General features: G+C 41.4%; 1 protein-coding gene across 4 annotated transcripts in view; it reads left to right on the top strand.

The window, feature by feature from the left end:
• The window catches only part of MYZAP (myocardial zonula adherens protein), a 92091-nt gene that overhangs the window by 50301 nt on the left and 23596 nt on the right, over positions 1 to 18194 (top strand). Inside the window, exon 11 of one of the 4 annotated variants that reach the window (XM_054716198.1) lies at positions 5538 to 6389. The exons of 2 other annotated variants lie outside the window; for them this stretch is intronic. In XM_054716198.1, the coding sequence (XP_054572173.1) occupies positions 5538 to 5666 (129 nt within the window). In that variant the 3' untranslated portion in view covers positions 5667 to 6389. Of the gene's footprint in view, positions 1 to 2713; positions 6390 to 18194 lie in introns of those variants that run through there. One more of the 4 variants, XM_028147827.2, reaches the window with a different exon arrangement.

Raw genomic sequence — 18194 nt, 5'->3', positions numbered from 1 at the left:
GCACAGGTGCAAGGAATCGATTTTTCTAATGCAGGCAGCGCATTAGAATCACGGGGAAGCCTTAAAAAATTCCAGAACCCAGCAGATGGGAGTAGGAGGGAGGGACTGGCGATTGGGGGGGTGCTTTTGGTTGGTTTTTAAGCCCCACAAGATTCCATTATACAACCGATGTTCCGGGTTCTTAAAACAGTGGCATGCGTTTCCATGCTGGGTTTTTCAGGCCATCAGCGCATTTAGCCGGCCTCCCTCAGGAGCTGTTGTGCCTGAGGTGAGAAGCTGGCAGTAAAGCTGGTAGGAAGGGCTCAAGGGAAGAAAGTGCGGGAGACCGGGCAGCAGGGACCAGGAGCACTGAAGTGGGAGGCTGGTCCAAGTGTGTGCCGGTCTGAAGTACCATCAGCCCCATCGATGGCTCACTCTTAATAGCTCTGCTGGCCTGGTGGTGTCCAGGCAATAAAACTTCCCAGAGGCTATCCATGGCCACCTAGAGAGATGTTGTTACTAAGGCAGGTATATTTAGGCACACTTGTTAAACAGATAATAGAGACTTAACCCTTTGCACTCGCTTGCTTTTTTCTCGATTCCTGCTACCGATGCTAACCGTGTCGAGTCACACTCAACATCCGAGTGCAAAAGGTTAAAGGGACAGAATCCAATTCCAGTGGAAGCCGAGAACTACCACTAACAAAGAGACCAAACGTGGTTCGCATGGATCCTCTTCCCGCAGTGCGTGTGTGTGCACATGTACGGCCTTGCCCTGGTTTAAATTACTTCTGTCTACACAGAAGTCCTTACTTTTGGCCACACTGGCCTTCCTTAGAAAGAAAAGCACACGATACCTTGTTGAAATAAGAGTATTAACAATGACTTCGTCTCACGTGCAAGACGAGGCAGAACTTTTTTGCATTTCCTAAGAAATGGTTTTGAAAGTATTTGATTATCATCCTTTAGATTTTTAAAGAGTGAATTTCTTGTTACAACTCTACAGCTTTTTTAGGAGACAAATTGGATGAGGGAGAATAGATGATGAGTAGCTCTTCGAGGAGTTGAGGTTTGAGTTACTAGTTTCTGGCTCTTGAGCCAGCCAGCAAAGCTGGGCTTCTCTTGTGTTTTTTCAAATCCCCATAACTTACCTCCCAGGCCCCACATCTGTATGCACCCCCTGCGTTAGAAACCCTGGAGAAGTAAGTTAGAGGGAGGAGTGAACTTTATGGGTTTATAGTAAAAGCTATCTAAACTGGAGATGAGCATGGACTTCCTAGAAGCAGACATGCTTGCATTTACTAGTTGTGGGACCTTCAAAAAGTTATTAGTTTCTTGTCTGTAAAACAAGGTTAATAACAGTATATATCCGAGAGGATTTTTTGTAAGAGTTAAATGAGGTAATGTACAGTTAATTCTTGAATAACGTGTAGGTTACCCTATGCCAGTGGTCGGCAAACCGCGGCTCGCGAGCTACATGCGGCTCTTTGGCCCCTTGAGTGTGGCTCTTCCACAAAATACCACGGCCTGGGCGAGTCTGTTCTGAAGAAGTGGCGTTAGAAGAAGTTTAGGTTTAAAATATTTGGCTCGCAAAAGAAATTTCAATCATTGTACTGTTGATATTTGGCTCTGTTGACTAATGAGTTTGCCGACCACTGCCCTGTGCAGTCTGAAATTCGTGTATGACTTTTGACTCCCCCAAACTTAACTACTAATAGCCTACTGTTGCCTGGAAGTCCTACCTATAACAGAAACAATTGATTAACACATATTTTGTATATTATATGTATTATATACTGTATTCTTACAATAAATGAAGCTAGAGAAGAGAAAATGTTATTAAGAAAATCATAAGGAGAAGAAACTATATTTTAAGTATTTATTGAAAAAAATCTGCTTATAAGTGGATCTGCACAGTTCAAATCTGTGTTAAGGATCAACCCTATAGAAAATACAGCATATTCATTGGAACATAGGAAATACCCAATAAATATTAGCTGCTATTATTATAATAATATTATTACTACTACTACTGATTTGTGGGTTCTTGCTGTGAATACCAAAGGTAAAGTTAAATGGGTTAAAAGCAAAAGCCACTGGGTTGATTTTTTGACCAATACACAGGACTGCCCTTCTCTCCTTGGGAATCTTATGGATCTTTGGGTAACCTTCTTCCTCCTCCTGTGCTTTGTGCTGCATTCGAGCTTAGCCATCTGTCCTTTGAGTAGAATATTTATACACAAAGCACATTTTAAAAATATTTTTTTATTGATTTTTAGAGAGAGGGGATGGGAGAGGGAGAGACAGAAACATCTCTGTGAGAGTGAAACATCGATCACGTGCCTCCCACATGTCCGCTACTGGGGATCGAGCCTGCAACCCTGGCATGTGCCCTGACCGGGAATTAAGCTGGCAACCTTTTGGTGCACGGGATGATGCCTAACCAACTGAGCTACACTGGCCAGGGCTATACACAAAGCAGTTTTAAAAAATCAATTCTCTACATCTCAAGAATCTTCCATTTTAAATGGATCAGCCATGTATTAGCAATTTATTTTGAAATTATCCTGTGTTGTGCTGAAATGTACAACACAAAAGTACATTTTTGCCAAGTGCCCTGTGTTGAGAGGATTCCGTGTAATCTCCAACACTGATAATTAGCCAAATGGGGGTAGGGGAAGGAGCCACAGCACTGAGCCCGCAACCCTAATCCACCCAATTCAACTGTTTCCAGATCATGTCCCACGAGCTCTTCTCCAGATTTAGTCTCCGGCTCTTTGGAAGATGATAAAATGGTAGCCTGCCCTGGGTTGGAAGCGATTCCTTGTATTGTTCGTGATTAGAAGAACACTTGCACTCTCTGCTGGGAAGAGGTGGCATGTATCTGATGAGCCGATGAACAAAACAGGAAGGACACCTATTAAAAGGAACACTTGACCATGTAGGGCTCTTATTTGTGGAAACACCACATACTGTAACCTCAACTCCTACAGCCTCACACTGCAGAGTCAAGAGGGCTCAAAGATCCACAGACCATTTTTTAGAAACTTGAGTTCCTAGACATCAAAGAAGGAGCCACGATGAAAAATAGTCCTAAATATAATTTGGAAAGTGCCAGGTGGAGGCTGATCATCAGGTCCTGGAGAATGGAGCCTTGCGTATGGAGAAGCTGCCGAGGACCCTGCTAAGGAGACGGGAAGTGGGCTTGAAGACCTCCAGTGCTCCCACCAGATCACACCCCAGAAAACACAGAAGCAGCCGAGTGTCCATGTAGTTTGCTTTTATTTATCTGTGAGTGGTGGCCCAGCGATGTCCTCTCTGAGTGGAGATCAACAGCACTAGTCAACTTAGCACTCTTCCTGTTGGTTAAGGAGAGTTTGGTTGACTTCTATCACCACAGGCATTTTGCCTGAGTAGACAGTTCAACTAACTTCATGAAAAGGAGAAGTATATCTGATGATGAGAGACATGTATTAGGCTGAAATATATTGAAGTGAAATATGCTTCGTGCCTGCTTTATTTTTATAGGGTGCCGGTATCTCATCAAAATGTAGTGTTGCTTAAATCTAGTTAGTAGCAGCAGCAGTGGTGGTGGTAATAATAACCAGTGGGAGATGTTAGCCCACCTACGCTAGTAGACTGGGTTAATGGAGTGAGTTCATTAAGGGGACAGCGTCAATTTGATGTTCTCCACTCCCACCACTTCTTCACGGCAAGGTGGACAGGTAGATGCTTTCTTGTCAATAGTTGCCTTTGGGCTTTCATTGAGATGCTTCTGTCCAGCTTAAGCAAGCAAGCAGGCAGTGGATGGGAAAGGAAGCAGATGAATAAATTCCTGGATTAGTTAATGCAGTTAACCTACCTTGGTATCCTGTTTCAGTGCAGGTCCCCAGATACTCTGCTGGGAACTCAGACTTCTGCTAGGGAGATTTGAGTCAAATTTGAGATTTGCTGACCCAGATGTCACTCTAGTGTTGAAACCTACACTGTTTATAGGGTTACATACCTTCACTACCCTCATGTTTTTTTAAGTCTCTGGTGGAAAAGTTCCTAGCATTTGTTCTGGAGGCATAGATTCATTACCCAGTTTCAAAAAGGAAGGAGGGAAGGAAGGAAGGAAGGAAGGAAGGAAGGAAGGAAGGAAGGAAGGAAGGAAGGAAGGAAGGAAGGAAGGAAGGAAGAGAAAATGAAACGGAAATGTCATGACTTGTAGAGAAAGTGGATCATTGAGGTGAGCCTTTCTCCCAGAACTGTGTGCTGTCCTGCCCTTAGAGTTTCTTCCCTCTTGTGGGTGACAGACAGTCCTTGGAGGCCAGCTAGGCTTTATTTTGTGCAGAGAGTGGGGCCTTGATTGTGTGCAGGACCCTGAGAGCCTCCAATATGTTATGCCCTCGGCGCCTCATCCACGTCCCCCTAGGACTGGCCCTAGCTCCTCGGCCAGTTGGTGATCTCCTTGACCTGGAGATCACCAACTGGCCTGACAGGACCTCCCTCCACCTGCCCCTTCCTCCTGTGCCTGTGTCCAGTTCACACTTTGCTGCCAGTATTGTGATATGGTGTGAACTTGACTTATTGCCTGTCACACCTGAGTTAGGTGTTCACATTCTGCTGCACCCGACCCATGCTCCTCCCCTTAACTGGATCATTAGCTTTCGGCTCTTAAGGCTACAGTTTTGTCTCATGGACACTCAGGCTTCCACCCAAAAGAGGTGCTACTCAGAAATTTGAGGCAGAATATATTTATAGTAAATTAGAATGTTATAGTTTCAGATCCTAGTGTTTAATGTTGTATTACTCATGTCTTTATTTTAAAATCTTAGATACTTTATCTAAAATGTAGTTTTTAGAAGGTATCAGAAAGCTCATATGTGTGGGAGCCTTTTCTTCTATGCATTATTGAAAGGATTACCGCAGTCTCATTGTATGACATGTACTGATACATGTATTCACCATACAGATTGTCCTTTCAAGGGAGAAGGTCTTTTCTTTGTCACTGTCACTGAACCCACTTTCTTTGTTGAGATTGTTTCTAGTTGGCTCTGCAATATTTCTTAAAGCCCAGGTGCCCACGATCTTCCCATAGAGAGTATGTGAGGCTGTGCTCCTGTCCACGTGACTACCGCCTACTGGGTGTTTCTCAGGTTTCAAGGCAACGCGTGTAGACCTCACAGTCCCACACACACTAAACCTCTATGGAAGGTATTATTAGCCCAATTTTTTTTGGCATAGGAAACTGAGACTTAGTGTCTTAAAAAATAAGTAGCCATCCATCTCTTAGCAAAAGATGTTGGTCTCGGGTTCATTGATTCCAAAACCAGCATTCATTCTTTGCTTCTTCTGTATTTCTAATTGGGAAAAATTTTTAATGCAGAAAATTATAGAGAATTATTAAAACAAAAACATTGGGACTCTCCTCTAGAATTGACAAATATTAACATTTTGGCATATATTTCAGATTTTTCTAAATAAAAGAAAACAGTACAGACAAAGGGGAGTTTCTTTTTTTATCCCTCTGCAGTTCTGATCTTTTTCCTTCTCCCCCATCCCTCCCTCCTCAGAGGCAATTTGGTCTCTATGCAGATCATGTGTCGATGCCTTTACTACCTACATATGTGTCTATTATCAGCATATATCTTAGTTTATCGATAAAAGATGTATGTACATTTTTATTTATACTATGTAAATAAGTAAAATTTATTGTATATATTTTGCAAGTTCTTGTCCCAGTTTTGTTTCTGATGTTGTTACACATAGATCTAAATTATTCGTTTTAGTGGCTCTCTAATATTCCACTATGTAAATATAGGATATTGTATCCTAATGATCGACGTTAAGCATTTTTCCAAATTTTTATTCTTTTACAAACAATGCCAAACATGTCTCTGTGCTTCTCAAATTGGGAAATATACTTAGAGGAGGAATTGCCAGAGCCTGGGGTTGGCACAGTTTCACCTTTGCCAGGTACTGCCCATTGATCTCCAAAGCAAACATACACTTCCGCCCATCACGGTGAGAAGGTGGATTTCTCCACATCCTCACACCTCCTGGCACTGTTGGGCTATAATTGTTGCCATTTGTGAAATGGTATCTCTTTGTTTGGGTTTTAATTTGCATCAGCCTGATTACTACTCATTGCGACTGGCGAGTTGAGTGTCTTCACAAGGTTATTGACCATTCAGGCTTCATGTCTATGAATTGGCAGTTCATGTCTTTGTTTATTTTTCTCTTTGGTTGTTTATCTTTTTTTCCCTCTTGATTTGTAGGAACTCTGTATACTATCAATATTCATAATTTATCAAAAATATTTTGATGCCATTATCTTCTCCCAGTCAGTGTGTTTTATTTGTTTATGGTGTCTGGTGTAATATACATGTTTTTAATTTTGGTATAAAGTTACCAACTTTTTGTGTGATGCTGTGTGTCTTTTTTGTTTATCATAAGGATATTTTTATAATAGTTTTAGAGTTCTGTTTTTATCTCCAGGTCTTTAATTACAACCCCCACCCACCCACTCATACCTTCTCTTACTTTTTCTCCATACCTATCTATCCTATTTCTTGTAATACGTCCTACACTTATCTGTTTTGTTTATTTATTTGTTCTGTTTCCCTCCACTAGAATGTAAGCTCCCCGAGGGCAGTTGCTTTTGTCTGGTTTGTTCATAGCTGTATCTCTAAATCTGAAATAGTCACTGACCTAGAGGAGATGCTCAATAAATATTTATTGAACAAATAAATAATAATCCATGTGGAATTTATTTCTTGTATATGTGATATGAATAGGGCTCTGTGGTTTTTTTTTTTGGGTGGGGGGAGTGGGAGAACATGGAAAGCTTGTTTCTCTAACAGCATTAATTGAATGGTCCATCCTTGCCCCACTGATTTTTTTCATGCCACCTCTATCAAGCTGGAGATGTTTCCCTTGTGCCACTGTCTTTAAATATGTCTGTTCTCGCCTAGCCGGCATGGCTCAGTGGTTGAGTGCCGAGCTATGAACCAAGAGGTCACGGTTGAGTACCCGTTCAGGGCCTGGGTTGTGGGCTCGATCCCCTGAGTGGGGCATGCAGGAGGCAGCCAATCATTGATGTTTCTACCTCTCGCTCCCCCTCCCTTCCTCTCTGAAATCAATAAAAAATATACATTAAAAAATATTTCTGCACTCCTGCCCTTGTGCTAAAGTCTGCGGGAAACCCAGTTCTGAGGGTCAGGAGTGGGGGTGCGGGTGACGAGCCAGGTCCGATGGATGCCCTCAAAGGGCTTTCTGGTTGACATTAAAACCTGTGAGAACTCAAGGCAGAATGTGATGTCGTACACAGGGGTATGATCTGGGTGCCGAGGCACAGAACCAGGAGACAACAGTAGTTAAGCTCACAGACGTCGAGTAATACATGAAATCTGAGTTTGTGTCTTGCTTCTGTTCCTGGGTGGGCTTTATATCTTTAGTGAGTTACTCATTCTTTCCAACACTGTTTCCTTACTGACAAAATGGAAATGATGACACAGCAACTGCTACAGAGGTGGTTGTGAGGAGTGACTGGTAGAATGCATGCCCACTAATTCCAGTGTGGGCGGGAGTCTTTAGGGAGGAGGTGATATTTGACCCAGTCTTGCAGGATGGATTGGAAATTTCTAGGCTGGGATTGAGTGGGTGGAAAAGGACATGCCAGACAAGATATGGAATAAACAAAAACCGAAAACATGGAGACCAGTAAGTGGGGGTGAGTTCAGGGAGCACTAATCTACTTTGTCTGGACTGTGGGAGGGAATCCTAATGAAGAGGCTGGAAATGTGGGTTGAGGCCAGTTGTGGTGGGTTATCAGCACTAAGCCAAGAGAATGTCCTTTATTGCTTCACTGTCAATTCCTAATGGCTCTTTAGGGGGTGCTGGGCCATTGGGGGAGGGGAGAAGGGGAAGGAAGGGCAGCTAGGAAGCTCCCAGGATAGTCCTGGCCAGTGCAGGTGAGGGCCCATATTCAGCGCCCTTGAACTTTAGGAACTTTTATTTTATTTTTTAAATCTTTATTGTTGAAAGTATTACATAGGTCCTCCTTTTCCCCTCATTAATCTCTTCCAGCCTGCTCCTGTCCCCCTCCCCGCCAGGCCTTCACCACCCCATTGTCTGTGTCCATGGGTTATGCATATATGCACACAAGTTCACTGGTTGATCTCTTCCCACCCACCCTCCGTTCTGACAGGTGTGAGGTGATATCTCATTGTCGTTCTGATTTGCATCTCTCAGGTGAATAGTGACTTTGAGCATTTTTCATATGTCTCTTGGCTTTCTGAGGAACTTTTATTTTTTAGCTCCAGCTTTGTGTCAGGTATGGAACTGAGTACTTCTGTATACATATATCATTGCATTTACCTCCAGTGATTCTTTCCCTGGATATTCCTGTTCAGTGTGTGGTCTTTTGCCCCTGATCCTGCATCCACTGAGGAAAGCACAGGGACAGAGACGCTTATAGCACCCTCTTCTCCATCCCACCTTCCTCCTCTAAAGTCACAGAAGAGAAAGAACAGTCTTCAAGACTTAGGGCCCCAGAATTTCTTCCCAGCTTTGCCTCCTTTCTGGGCAGCATTGCAGCGATAGGTTGTCACCCAGGGAGGGTGGAGGCAACCTCTGAACATCAGTGTGGTGTGAATGAAAGAGCCTTGCCGTCAGAGGATGTGGGTTTGGATTGCAGGCCTGCCAGCTTCAAGCTCCAGGGTGACCACTGTGCTGATTTGCCTGTGACAGAGAAGTTCCTGGCAACGTGAGAATTCCAGTGCTAAAGCCTGGAAAGTCCCTGCAAGCTGGGGTGAGCGGGTCGTTAGCCCTGTGTTCTCAACCTTTTCCTCTCCCCATCAGCAGCCGGCAGGTGCATTCCATATTCAGGGGGGTACCTAACATCCCTCTGTCTGCTCGCTTTATTGCACCCACTTTTGCATTTCTTTCTCCATTTACTGCCGGCCTTCCTCCCGGGGATGTTTTTCTGTGAGGGTGGAGACGAAGTATTCCTCGCTCAGCACCTGACACTGGGTCCCCCGCAGAGGTGATCACAGGTGACTGTTGAGGGATGAGCGATGATGCAACTCTAGGAACCTCAGTTTCCTCCTGTTTGGGGATGACCGCTCTTAGGGTTGTTTCTGAGAATAATGAGCTAGCCCAGCAAAAGCCCCGGTACCCAGTGCACCCCTCTTTCTTCCTTCCCCGTGAATGCATGCAGGTTGCAGGGCCAGTTTACCCATCCTTCCCTGATGTGTATACAGCCCAGTCACGGTTAGGCGCCAGGAGACTCGGGTCGCTCTTCTCCAGGAGAAGTTGAGTTATCGTTAATATAAGATAGAAATCAAACCAAATCAGATTATTTTACCTCAGAAGCCAGTTTCAACTGATCCTTTTGAATGGTATAGTTCTATTATTATATATAACTTCAAACTTAATAGAAAAAAATTGATTAAAATATGTGCCCTGTTCATATCCAGCCTGGCTGAATGCCACAAGACACATTAATTGAAAATGAATTTCTGCAAACCCAATCAAGCCCATGAAGATGAAAAATGTACCTTTTTCCCTCCGTCCCTTCATTGATTTTTCATTTTCCCCACTCAGAGCTTCATTTAGCAATTTTTCAGTTTCATTTTGTTGTGGCCTTAATTCATTTCCTTCACTCCCCCCAAAATGAGATAATGTACCATTTTCCTTGTCCTTTTAAAGCTGTCCTTTCAGGCCGCATTAGTGCAGGCCGGGTTCCGGCTGTGCCGTATTTCTCTATGCTTTATTATTTCTCAGGAAAAGAGGGTAACTTTATTATTTTTAAAATTCTTACTGCGGTCGTCTTTATGGAGGAGGATGCACTTTAAAACGCATTACTGTGAAATGACAATGTCACAAGACTTGTAGAATAGAATTAAGAGAAACTGTAGGAAAAAATTAAAAACACACATACCTTTTCAGGAGAAAGAGTGCAAAATGCGGCTTATCCCCATTTTTCATGGAGGGTGCAGGAGGGTCCTGCGTGCTCCCTGTTTTGTTGCGGGAAATGGAGACCACCGTTTGCCAGATCACAAGAGGCTTGGGTTGAAAACAAGGCCCTGTCAGGACAAGAGGAAGCCGAGGGAGAGAGAAGGTGCTGAAGCCTGAGTGAGCTCTGGAAGGTTCCTGCCAGGCCTGTCCCATCCCTGCCCTGGGCAGTTCCCTGGTTCACTGGACCTCTAGGCATTTTGAAAACAATAATGGGGATCCTCGAGTTATTTTCTTGTGAAATTTTCAAGTCATCTCACCGCTTATAATGTCCTGTGAAAAGTCTACAGGGACTCACCATAAAGTGTCATATTGCTTTACTCTGACCTAGAATTCAGAACCCTGATGATCTCATTTTGATGAGAAGCTGCGGTTGGCACTTCTTCTTCTCTGATCTGCCTTGCAATGGGAAAAGGATTTGTTTCTTTATCAGCGCCTTGCAATGGGAAAAGGATTTGTTTCTTTATCAGCGCGGTTTAAAGCAGGAAGTGTGTCTAAGTGAGGGTCCACGGGAAGGAGTAAAAAGGCAGGCGTGTTGCTGATAGAGGTTGGGAACTTCCTACCACCACACACCACCCTCATACCCCGGTTTTGAATAAAAGCACCTGTGGGCTTTATTTAATTGGTTATTCCTAAAATTAGAATGAAAACGGCATAAGAAGGTAAAGGGAGGATACGTGGTGATAGGAGATGACCTGGGGTAATGAATACACAATACAATATACAGATGATGCGTTGTAGAATTGTACACCTCAAACCTATATAATTTTATTAACCAATAAAATTTTATTAACCTCAATAAATTCAATAAATATATATATTTTTAAAATATATTTTATTGATTTTTTCCAGAGAGGAAGGGAGAGGGATAGAGAGTTAGAAACATCGATGGAAGAGAAACATCGATCAGCTGCCTCCTGCACACCCCCTACTGGGGATGTGCCCACAACCAAGGTACATGCCCTTGACCGGAATCGAACCTGGGACCTTTCAGTCCGCAGGCCGACGCTCTATCCACTGAGCCAAACCGGTTTTGGCTCAATAAATATATTTTAAAAATTAGAATAAAAACAAAATAAAACAAATTTCAAAGAAAATAAACAATATCATAAACTTATTAGTAAACAAACAAAAAATAACATAACTCCTAGTATCATACTCCATTCAGCATGTTTCCTGTTTTAAATAAGGCATTTTTCAGATATGTGCATATTGTCAGTCACCAGCTGGTAAAAGAAAGCATCCCAAGCACAATTTCTTTAAAAAACCACATCAAGTGCTATCTAGCATTTAATACTTACTTGCTGCTGCCATTTCTTACATTTCTTCATTTCTGTCCACATCCCCAACCTCAATATTGAGCTATGTTTCACGAGTCTTGCACAATTGGGTGCTATCCTCACAGTTCTAATTACAGGCCTGTATCACCTTCTGTCGTCTAGCACAAAACAACCCGTGTCCCACGCATCTGTCACTAATGGAAAAAACCTCCAGGAAGCTGAGAGCCTTGCAACCTCCAGGGTTGTATGGATCCATACATAACAGGACTTCACTCAATTTTTGTACAATTTCATTTTGATCTGGTTGACACATAAGCTCTTTTTGAAACAAATTGGGAGGAATCCTTTCCCTAGCAATCTATTTCCAAAGCAGTTTATAAAGACGTGTGGATTGATAAGGGTGGTTTCATCTCCTCAGAGAACTGCTCTTTCCTATAAGATAATTGATACACTGAACATTTGTCCCAGGTGGGTTTGCTGTCTCGTGCAAGGGCAAGATGTGAATAAAGGATGGTAAATGGCAGTGATTGTCCTAACGGGTTTGCTGGGAGGGCCGAGGTAGAACAGAAGAGGGAGACACAAGGCCAGCCTGAGGGACTTGGGAAGACAGGTGAGAGGTGACTGTTGAGTTCTTCATGACAGAGGGAGGTTTTCTGGTGGGGAAGGGGAGGGAGTATGGCGCCAGCACGTGCCAAGGGATGGAGGTAGGACCATTCTGTGTCCATGGAGTGTTGAGAGGATGGAGTGGCTTTTCTGTAGGATTCATTGTGAGACAGGACAGGTAAGACACGAAACTGGGGAGATAGAGTGGGACCACAGCAGAGGGCTGGATGTCCATGCTAGGAAGTTTGAATATTAGAAGCTTGGGTGGGTTTTTAAGCAGGAGAGTGATATTCAGCATCTCTCAGGGGAGAGCCTAGAAGTTGTTTTTTCTGTAAAAGCTCCGCCCAGAGTGGATTCCAGGGTGTGGCTGTGGATAAGAGGGGCTGCTTAACCCAGGTCACCTAGGCAGGCCACTCAATGGTGACTAATGTGAAGAAAAGCCATTATCAGTCCTAAGACCTCCTCTCCTCCTTAAATATCAAACTGGCCTGTAGTCTTAGAGAACTAATATCCTGCTTGAGCAATTAGGCTGCAAGACATTTATTCAGTTTGAGTTACCAAAAACCATGCTCATGAAGACAAAAATTAGAAAAGATTCTATTAACATCTGTTAAAAGGTTCCAGATTTTACCAAGATGGGTTTTTTCCTTTTGTTCTATAAGGGGGCCTACAATTGTATATTTCAATGTAACTATTGCAACAAGATTACCTTCTGGTATAGATAAAGTAGGTGAGGTCTGGAGAGCGAGTGCTTCTAATTTCTCATTTCCGGATGCCCTGATTAGAGCCTGGTAACCTGGCTCATTTACCACCACCTCACGACAGGTGGACCTAAATGCTGCTCCACGACGGCACATAAACCTGTTGAAGGTCAAATTTGTAAGCTTAAGCACGTCAAAAAGTGAGGGCAAAGGTACCACATGGATTTCACTTACAAGCTGCACGGCACCCTGGATTTTGAGCGGCCCCTGATTTTGAGGGGACATGTTCACCTGGGTTCATCAAGTTCTCCAAGAGTCTGTTCCAGACAATTCCTCCCCAGAAGTCTAGGGATGGATTGTTCAGAGATGGGTGGATGGATTCATTGATTCATTCCTTCATTGAGAATATAAAGGTGACCAAGGTCTTTACTCTCAAGGAGCTCACAGTCTGAGTGAGAAATTGCAGTAATGCGGTAGTAGTAGCTAATGTTTTGAGTGTTTATCGTATGCTAGGTGCTTTTTGAGACAATATTTCAAAGCTCTTTGAAGTGGGCAGTCAAAAATAGCACCATTTTCCACACAAATGTGTGATTTAGTCATTGTGGCTCAAGAGTCATATTTGGAAGTCAGTTGTTACCTGTAACGTTATCAAACCCAGAAGCAGGCAAGTCAGCTTATATTAGAAGCGTTACCTTCTCACTTGGGAGAGGGCCTGGGATGTGCTCCAAGGGGCAGGCTCCAGGGCAGACTAAGCAGGGATTCAAAGCTGGCACCTGCCACGCCCTGCCTGCCAGTCTTACTGCCCTTTTTTCCTAATCTGAACAAGCCGACCCTGGTCACAGAAGGTACTGTACAAGGTGCTTCTGTACGAAACGCTCAAGGCCGAAAGGACAGGTGCACGCACAGCTTTCCTTCAGCTCAAGAGCACGTCGCTTCGTGAGGCATCAGCTGCTGACAAACATGAGCCTGGGCAGAAACTTGAGCACCCCAAATCCACCCGCACCCTGTCCTCTCTCCTGAGAATGAGGGGCCTCGTTAGAACCAACCCTCTCGTCCCTTGGAATGCTCAGAATGCTCCCCTCAGCTCTCTGCAGATGACATCTTGCCTTGTATTTATTCCCTTTTTTAAATTAGAATGCTCCCATGAGCTGTTCATTAGGGTGCCCTTCCCGCACCTCTTTCTTCTCTTGACTCACAAACCCCTCTGATTACTTCAGAGACAGGGAAACGTGTGTGTGCGAAGTTACTTTCTATGTTACTTTAGGTTATTTGATGACATATTGCCTCTGACCTTCCTGGAACATTTTAGTTCATTTCAGGACCCATTTTACCTATCATTTAAGATTTTAAAAGTCTGCTTTTAAAAACCTTAAACTCTAAAGGAAGGGATGAAAAAGGAACACCATTATAAGGATGATTTTTGAAAAATTTTCCTACAAACATTGAAGGAAATTTAAACAATATAACTTTTTTGTTTTGCCCATAATCCTACCCCAACCCCAGACTGATTTAGTTTATCTAACTTCTCTTCCAGCTTTTACCTTTGTCATTGTCAACTTTTGCTTTTCTATCCCTCTGGGTTTTTGATAAACATGTTCCCATTTTGCAATATATTTGTTTTTAGCGTTGGTGTAATATATTCCATCCAATTGATATCCCATAATTTATTACCCATTCCTTTAGTGCTAGACATTAAGGTTATTTCCATTTTCTCTATTATAAATAATAGGAGCAAGAACATCTTTGTATATATAACTTTTTTTCCTACATCTGAATTATATCCTTAGGATAAATTCCCAGGAGTGGGATTAGTGGGTCAAAGGGTACGAACAGCTTTATGGCTCTTAATATTTATTGCTAAATTGCCCAAAGGGTCATTCTAATTTACAATGCCACCTGCAACACATGAGAGTAGCTGTCCCTCCCACCCCTTCCAACACTGATTTCTTTAGTCAATAGTTTGGAGCAAATTTAATAGGTATTAAAGGATACCTCATTACTCTTTCAAATTGTTAAGTTCTTTAATTATTATCAACATTGGACATTTTTCTTAAGTGTGATTCGTATAGTCTATTTTGTAAGGTTTGCTTTCATGTTGGAGGGTTATATTTCTTTATACTGAGTGGAATTTAAAATATTTTATAATGAAAATGTCAAATGCACTTAGGACAGAGAGAATAATCAATGAAGTTTTCTAGACTCACCACCCAGATTCAACAAATAGTAAAATGTGGCAATATTTGCTTTATTTGTCTCTTCTTTTCCTCTCCCCCGCCCCTTCATGTAATTATTTTAAAGCAAATCCCAGACATCCTGCATATGTTTCTTATATACTTCACCATGCATCTCTAAAACATGTGGACTTTTTCTTATATAATCATAATGCCATTGTCACACTTAACAAAATTAATGGTAATTCCGGGGTATCATTGAATAAACCAATCTGTGATAATATTTTTTTGAAATGTCTTTAAAATGTCTTTTACTGATGCTTTGGTCCAATCAGCACACAGAGAAGGTCCAATACATTTGATTATTATGTTCCTAAAGTTTTTTAGTCTATAACCTGCTGCCCTCCTTTTACCCCCGACCCCCCCCCCACTGCCACCAGTTTTACCCCCACCAGGGACCTTGAGTTGGTTGTCCTATAAAAGTTCCCACATTCTGGATTTGACTTTTTCTTTCCTTATTTGCTCTAGAAGCTCTCCTAGATTCAGTTTCAACTTTTTGTGTGTGAGGGGAAGCAAGCATACTTCATAGTGGTGCTGTATGATTCATTTTGCATCATTTGGGGCATGCAGTGTATGGTTGTCCCACTTTTAATGATGCTAAGGTTGATCATGGATTCAGATGGTGGCAGCCTGAAGCAGTTGTAAAGTTCCTCATCAGCTTTGCCCCTCACGCTTTCATCTATCCATGGTGGTTGCTTGAGTCAGTTTTTTCATGGGGATTGCATAATGGTGATTTTCTCATTTATTCTTTTTCTATTTTGTTTTTAATTTTTTTTTAAATTTTCTAATCTTTTTCCATTTATTAACGGGAATTCTTCTGAAAAGTACAGCTTTTCCCCTCATAGACTAGGACTTTTTAGTCATCTCAAAATGCAGTTTGTACAAGAAAGGCAGGATAAATGCTCTATTCTTTCCTCTAAATTGACAAGTTTGTAAATAAGAGGTTGTGCCCTTTCACTTCTAATGGTGTCCAACGAGTAGTTGCTGTTTTGTTTCTGATGAATCATAAAATACTCATGTATATATATATATGTATATGTATATTTCCATTCAATTCCATTCATTATTCTTTTTGATGCTCAAATTGTCCCAACCTTGGCCCAGGGAAAAGCTTTCATGTCCTTGTTTTCAAGCATAACAAGGTGTCTGGGTTCATTTAGTATATTTTTGCCCCATGAAAAGAGCCATTCCTTCAAGATGTCCTGTGTCTTTTTGCTCAGGAATGGTATTTAGAGACCACAATCAGCATATATTATGTGTTTATTGTTATTGTTTCTAAGTTTTCTCCATGGAAAAAGTTAGGAAATGCATATTTAATAAAAGGAAATAAAAGATTATGAGTTCCTACTGATATTTTTATTTCAAATTTAATAAAACTCTTTTTACTTCTTTGATTTCATACTTGTATTTCTTTCTATTACACTAAAAATCTTGATTCCAAATATAAAATACTAGTTGCCTGATGCACGAAATTTGTGCAAGGGGCTCAGCCCTCGCAGCCCCGGCTTTGTCTGGAAGGTCGTCTGGACAGTCATTCTGCTGTTCAGTCTAACTAGCATATTAGCTCTTTATTATATAGCTCTTTATTATATAGGATGTTTAACAATATATTAGTTTAAAAATAACAATACTGATATTACTACTAACAATTTTCCTAGTGAATGAGAGGGTTTTTTTTTTTTTTTTTTTTTGCAATTCTGTTTATCTTTATAATACATTTCACTAAAAAATATAATCAAATTACCTTGTTAAAATGCTTGAATTAATTATTTTCACCCATTTACTATACAGTTAAGATCCTTTATTTCAGTTTGTTTTCAAGTTTTAAGATTTACTGATTTTGTCCATTTTGGTTTAGTTTTATTTTTTGAATCTGTAAAATATGCTTTCAAAATTAAACCTATGTAATATAGTTTTATCAGAAAAGTCTTTCTTCTGTTCTGTATCCTCTATCTAATTTTCTCCCCTTCCCTATGGTAACTATTTTTTAATTCAGATTTGTTTTTATCTTTGCAGTATTTTTTTTTTTTTTGCAAATATGTGTGCATTCGTATGTCCTCACCTATTTTACACCAATGCTAGCAGACCATGTATTCCTTATAATACACCAGATCAATGTTTTCGAGATCTTCATTTTTCTTGAAGGTTAGGTAGACATCCAGTGCTAAGATGCACCATGGTTTATTATTTTTAATTTAATAAATATTTATTGTTCAGATTATTACAATTGTTCCTCTTTTTTCCCCCCATAGCTCCCCTCCACCCAGTTCCCACTCCACCCTCTGACCTTACCTCCCCACCCCCCGCGTCCTCATCCATAGGTGTACGATTTTTGTCCAGTCTCTTCCCACACCCCCCACACCGCTTTCCCCCCGAGAATTGTCAGTCCACTCCCTTTCTATGCCCCTGATTCTGTTCCATTCACCAGTTTATTCTGTTCTTCAGATTTTTTATTCACTTGATTTTTAGATTCACTTGTTGATAGACATGTATTTGTTGTTCATAATTTTTATCTTTACCTTTTTCTTCTTCTTCCTCTTCTTAAAGAATACCTTTCAGCATTTCATATAATACTGGTTTGGCGGTGATGAACTCCTTTAGCTTTTTCTTATCTGTGAAGCTCTTTATCTGACCTTCAATTCTGAATGATAGCTTTGCTGGGTAAAGTAAACTTGGTTGTAGGTTCTTGCTATTCATCACTTTGAATATTTCTTGCCACTCCCTTCTGGCCTGCATAGTTTCTGTTGAGAAATCAGCTGACAATTGTATGGGTGCTCCCTTGCAGGTAATTAACTTTTTTTCTTTTGCTGCTTTTAATATTCTCTCTTTGTCTTTTGCTCTTGGCATTTTAATTATGATGTGTCTTGGTGTGGTTCTCTTTGGATTCCTTTTGTTTGGGGTTCTGTGTGCTTCCTGGACTTGTAAGTCTATTTCTTTCACCAGGTGGGGGAAGTTTTCTGTCATTATTTCTTCAAATAGGTTTTCAGTATCTTGCTCTCTCTCTTCTTCTGGCACCCCCATAATTAGGATATTGGTATGCTTGAGGTTGTCCTAGAGGCTCCTTACACTATCTTCAAATTTTTGGATTCTTTTTGCTTTTCCGGTTGAGTGTTTTTGCTTCTTTGTATTTCAAACCTTTAACTTGATTCTTGCGTTCCTCTAGTCTTCTGTTAGGTCTCTGTATAATAGTTTTTATTTCAGTCAGTGTATGTTTAATTTCTAGTTGGTCCTTTTTCATATCCTTGAGGGTCTCGCTAAATTTATCGGCCTTTTCTAGAAAATTCTTGAAAAACCTTAGAACCGTGGTTTTGAACTCTATATCCAGTCGTTTGCTTTCCTCCATTTCTTTCATTTGTAATCTGTTTCTTTGTCTCTGCATTTCGCTGCTTCCCTGCGTT

This window comes from Eptesicus fuscus, chromosome 5, assembly GCF_027574615.1.
Source record: "Eptesicus fuscus isolate TK198812 chromosome 5, DD_ASM_mEF_20220401, whole genome shotgun sequence".
NCBI classification, from domain to species: Eukaryota; Metazoa; Chordata; class Mammalia; order Chiroptera; family Vespertilionidae; genus Eptesicus; species Eptesicus fuscus.
Note: the sequence above shows the minus strand (reverse complement) of the source record. Positions and strands in the feature narration are given on the sequence as shown.